Genomic DNA, 4,865 nt, shown 5'->3' with positions numbered 1-4,865 from the left:
TGAATTCAGGCGTGCAAATTTTTTAACAGTAAATGAAGACTAGGTCTTATACATTTGATTTAGGTCTTGCACTGTTATTTTAGTCGTTGCGCGAGTATCACTGAAAAACATTTCTGTCTGTAAGGTGTACGAGTGTATCTGAGTTGGGATCCCCACCTCTTTTTTAAATCTAGCTAGTCTCTTCTTTCTGAAATACTTGGAAATGCAATAGACACATTCCAAGGATTTGATTAACGTAGACGATATGTAAAGGACACTGGTACCCAAGCACAGAAGCATTGCTTGTTCTCTTTCTCCATGCCCTTGGCCATTAGCCAACGAGCATAGTTGGATGAAATGTAAACTAGAGAATTTCACTTAGATGTAAGTTCTAGAGTTCATTGTGTCCAGCTGCTCTCATGCACCCCCAATCTGCGAGTTTTGATTAATACGAGAGGATATATGAAATGTTTAGTGATCCTCAAATGTTCTATCCTATAAGCCAGTAATTTGATTACTCTGAGAAGTATATGCTTCTCAGCTCTGATATGGTTCTGTTTATGTTATTTGAAACTTGATTCAAGGTTACTGTTGAGCAACCTGTTCTATATTCTAATATGCACTCGATAACTCATTATTCTTAAGCTCAATGAATACCATTATACACTTTTCTTCAAAATCACTACCTTACATAAATGTGCTTGATAACCCTGTTTGCTATTGACCATTTCTTCTATTATTAGACTAGCGTTTGAACAAATCTTAAGTGTTCCAATTTCCCTAATGGTTAAATCACCTTCTTCTTTTTTTGGGCAATTTAGGGTTTTCAGTTGATGTTGTATAATCATTTTGCATATGGTCAGTTGATATGGTTTCAAAATTCATTTTGAGAAGCTAAATTTCCTAATATTGTATAAGTAGGAAGTAACATTAAAAGATTCTTAGTTTGAAGTTATCATACTTGGAGAATCTGTACAGGAATTATTTTTATTTCGCCCTTCTAACTCTTGGAACTATATTCGTTTGTCGTTTGATGCTCTTACGTTTGACTAAACTGATACTAAAATGTTTTCAAAACAGTAAAGATAACATAAACATACAAGGTCTTCATGTGAGTTGTGGAGTTTAATTTTTCTTAACGAAAGCATTTGAATTCGTATATGTAATTGTTGTTATTGTAATTTTTAAGACTTTAAGAAGATGATCCATGCAACCGCAAAGAAGAATATGCCTAGGGAATGGTTGAAGCACGCAAAACGGATTTCGAGTATAGGTTTTTCATGTAGAGCAAGTAAAACAAGTGAAGACAACAAATTCCCTCGGACCCAACTCATATTAAAATGTTAAAAACTGATTCTTATGACTTTGCTTAGACCAAGTTAGGAATGTGTCTTATGCTCTAACTCTTATAATTATTCAAACAACTTAAAGAGAGTGGGAGATGAACTAATAAAGTATAGTTTGCCAAAGACAGGACAGGAGGAAAACAAGTTGTTTCACTTTTTGTTAGACATTTGGTGACCTGAACTTGGTGGTTGTGTCTTAATATCTGTCCCTATAACCTTAAAAGGTGTTTGAATCTAAACATTATATGACTGGATCTGTTGAGAGTCAACAAAGTGAAAATCATGGAGATAAAACAATTTGATTTGTCGTAAGAGTCTACTTTGACGTCTAGAAACTGCAGTGCAGAAACTGTTGTTGGTGTTAACCAAGTGCTTCTTAATCAGTTCATTACAGTATTCGACACACCAACTTAAGTTAGATCGACACTTGGTTCTCAGCTGACAATTCATATATGACACAAAAATGTTGTTCCACTTTAGAGCACATACTCTTTTTCAAGCATCGATCTCAAGTGGGGATATTTGAGAAAGTAGACACAACTGACTTTATGCAATTATGCATTTGACCAAAATCAGATGATAAGTGAAGTTCTCTATAGTCTATATATCCATCTAATATGTATCACCTCTTACATCAGGGGAAGACCCCCTTTTTGCTTCATAAAATGTTCAGTGAACTGCATATATGTCTAGTATGAGTCACGAGTTAATACACAATGCATGGTTTGTATCAAGTTTATGTGGTTGAAACGTACGGCTCATACGTTTATCCATTGAAACTGTCTTCGTATCTAAATTTAGTTCTGTAATCACAGTTAACGTCCCACAGAAAAGAATAAACATTTAACATTGATAAGCATTATGCAACATTATACAATTTACAAGTGTTTTTCAGAAAGCACATTATGCATACGGCGCACGATAGTCTATAGCATCACGTTTTACGTGAGTCAAAAGCTTATTATGCATACAGTGCAATATAGTCTACAGCATCAAATTCTAAGTGATATGCACGGCGCAATGGATCTAAACACTACAATTACTTAGCTAATCAGAAATGTTCACAATTTTCACTCCAAAATCTCAACATTGTCGGAATCAGAAATGCTCTGTTGGATTTATTCTCTAGTCTAGATTTTATATAACAAAAACAATATAAAACTGATCTAAAGTTTTTGAAAACTTACTGTCTGTCTCTCCTCGGTGATCTGAACGTTGAACAGTGGCAGCTTTTATGGATGTCTCTCTACACAAAAAAAACAAAACAAAACACTACCACTATCAAATCCCTCCTAGAATCAAACCAAACTCAAATAAACAATTCTAACCAACCCCTCAACTTCATTAAACTAAGAAACAAAAGCATAAAAGATATAATCATATTCCATGTATAAATGTGCGCAGAAATGTCGATTATTTTGAGTTCAGAACAAGAAGATCAGAAGTGAGACAGAGTTTTGCAGGAAAGAAGAAGAAGAAAAGTAGATATGGAAGAAGGGATGTCAGGTTTTTATATTAGAGCAACTGGAGGTAGAAACAGTAGTGGTAATGTTGGAGGAACTAAGTGTGGAAGATGGAATCCGACAGCAGAACAAGTTAAAGTTCTGACTGATTTGTTTCGGTCTGGACTACGAACTCCAAGTACTGATCAGATACAAAAGATTTCTTCTCAACTCAGCTTTTATGGTAAGATAGAAAGTAAGAATGTTTTCTATTGGTTTCAAAACCATAAAGCCAGAGAAAGACAGAAACGTCGTAGAGTATCTGTTGATGATGATGGAGCCTTAAAGGAAGCTGATGAGAAACCTTTACCTGCAACATGTAAGTTTCGAAGAATGTAAATAGCAATGAATCAACATTTTAAGATTCTACTTTCTTAATTAGCTTTCTGCTCGTTGGCAAATACTTAGTTACTTTAGCGTATGGTCTCAGAGCGGAGAGCTAGTTACTTAGTGTTGGATCTTCCTAATACAGTAGTATAGACTTTTGGATTTTAAATAAGCTATTTGTATTGTTTTGCAGATTTTACAGAGATTGATCAAGTTACTGAGCCCAAAAGAGTGACCGAAACACTTCAGTTATTTCCATTGAATTCTTATGATGAACTGGAACCAGAGAAGCTAAGAATATGCCGAAATGAATGGACGGAAAATACAGCATATGCGTGGTGTGGCATGGAGAGTGAGATTGGTTATCCACCATTAGATCTTCGTTTGAGTTTTTTGTAATGAGAATGACCATGAAATAAAAATATTGAGAGTACGTTCCAAAAATGAATTCTGAATTCTAAACAATTTTTTTTTCTTCTTTGTGCATGTTTTTTCACTTTTTTGTATTTCCAGGGATTCACTTTTTTCCTTTTTATTCAACTACAAACACGAGTGGAGGTTATAAATGGCTCTAACATTCTCTTCTTTGTTCCTATATATGTTTATTTTGTTGGTTTAAGATGCTCGGAATTCGATCAAACACTTCAAACTTAAATGAGTCATACAATGTCTTGCTATGTGTTCTTTGTTTCCAAGTTAGGACTCGGATTTGGGCATGCAATATGCAACTGTCCCGATGAACTGAACTCCCAAGCCTCATCTGTTTATGATCTTGGTCTTTATTATGCAAGTGCTCGCTTCTTGTTTGTGTAAGTTTTATGACGTTTTGTCAAGCAATTCACCAAACAAACACCACGAGAAAGCAACTAAGTATCACTAAAATCCATATGTTCATCTCAACTGACTAGCTATCCCATATATCTTTATTCTATAAATTTCAAAACATATGGTCTATGATCCTTGCACTTGCTATCAGGGCCGGAAACAGGATGTTATTGTAGAAAGTAATTTAGGGAAAAGTTAAGTGAATGAGAAAGCTCATCACTTATATTTATAGAATCATAATAGAAACCCTAGAAAGGATAATAAAGTAATTACAAAGGTAATATAGGAAAAATACTATAATAGCCCTGCTAACACTCCCCCTCAAGCTGGACTATGGATATCACACATACCCAGCTTGGACAAAACATCCGAAAATAGTCTACTACTAAGCGCGCCAGAAGAAAGTCCAGAAGTGGCTTTGAGATGTCGGAACATATAAAGCACAAATTTGTCCAGAAGTCACTTTCTCACGTAGAAAGTACCGATCAACCTCTATATGTCTAGTACGATCATGTTGCACAGGATTAGCCAAAATGCTAAGAGCAGACTTGTTGTCACAGTAAAGCGTCATCGGAAGAGAGACATGTAGATGAAGGTCTCGTAGAAGACGTTTTAGCCATATCAGCTCACATACACCTTGGGCCATGCATGCGTACTCTGCCGACCTTTGGACCTAGAAACAACATCTTGTTTCTTACTTCCGCCATGTAACCAAATTACCACCAATAGTGGTATTAATACCAGTAGATCGACGATCGGATCTACAACCTTCATAGTCGAAGATCGGTCCACGCCTCGGCCGAGAATGACCATTATCTCGAAACAAAAGGCCACGTCCAGGACATCCTTTGAGATAACGAAGCACACGAATAGTTGCCTGAAGATG

At 35.7% G+C, this 4,865-nt stretch overlaps 1 protein-coding gene across 1 annotated transcript; it reads left to right on the top strand.

Moving 5' to 3' along the window:
• The first annotated feature begins 2,535 nt into the window (after positions 1–2,535).
• WOX5 (WUSCHEL related homeobox 5) lies at positions 2,536–3,598 on the top strand. Its single transcript, XM_086580368.1, has 2 exons — positions 2,536–3,146; positions 3,348–3,598. Exons 1-2 carry the CDS (start codon positions 2,813–2,815, stop codon positions 3,551–3,553), a joined length of 540 nt encoding a protein of 179 aa, XP_086436494.1. The 5' UTR covers positions 2,536–2,812; the 3' UTR covers positions 3,554–3,598.
• The last annotated feature ends 1,267 nt before the right edge of the window (positions 3,599–4,865 follow it).

The sequence above is a fragment of the Coptis chinensis genome, chromosome 8 (assembly GCF_015680905.1).
Source record: "Coptis chinensis isolate HL-2020 chromosome 8, ASM1568090v1, whole genome shotgun sequence".
NCBI lineage: Eukaryota > Viridiplantae > Streptophyta > Magnoliopsida > Ranunculales > Ranunculaceae > Coptis > Coptis chinensis.
The sequence above is the reverse complement of the archived record's forward strand: the minus strand, read 5'-3'. Positions and strand labels throughout refer to the sequence as shown.

Coding starts and splice junctions, on each gene's coding strand:
- WOX5 (XM_086580368.1), top strand. CDS start 2,813: ATGGAAGAAGGGATGTCAGGTTTTTATATTAGAGCAACTGGAGGTAGA. Junction 3,147..3,347: donor GAAACCTTTACCTGCAACAT/GTAAGTTTCGAA, acceptor ATTGTTTTGCAG/ATTTTACAGAGATTGATCAA.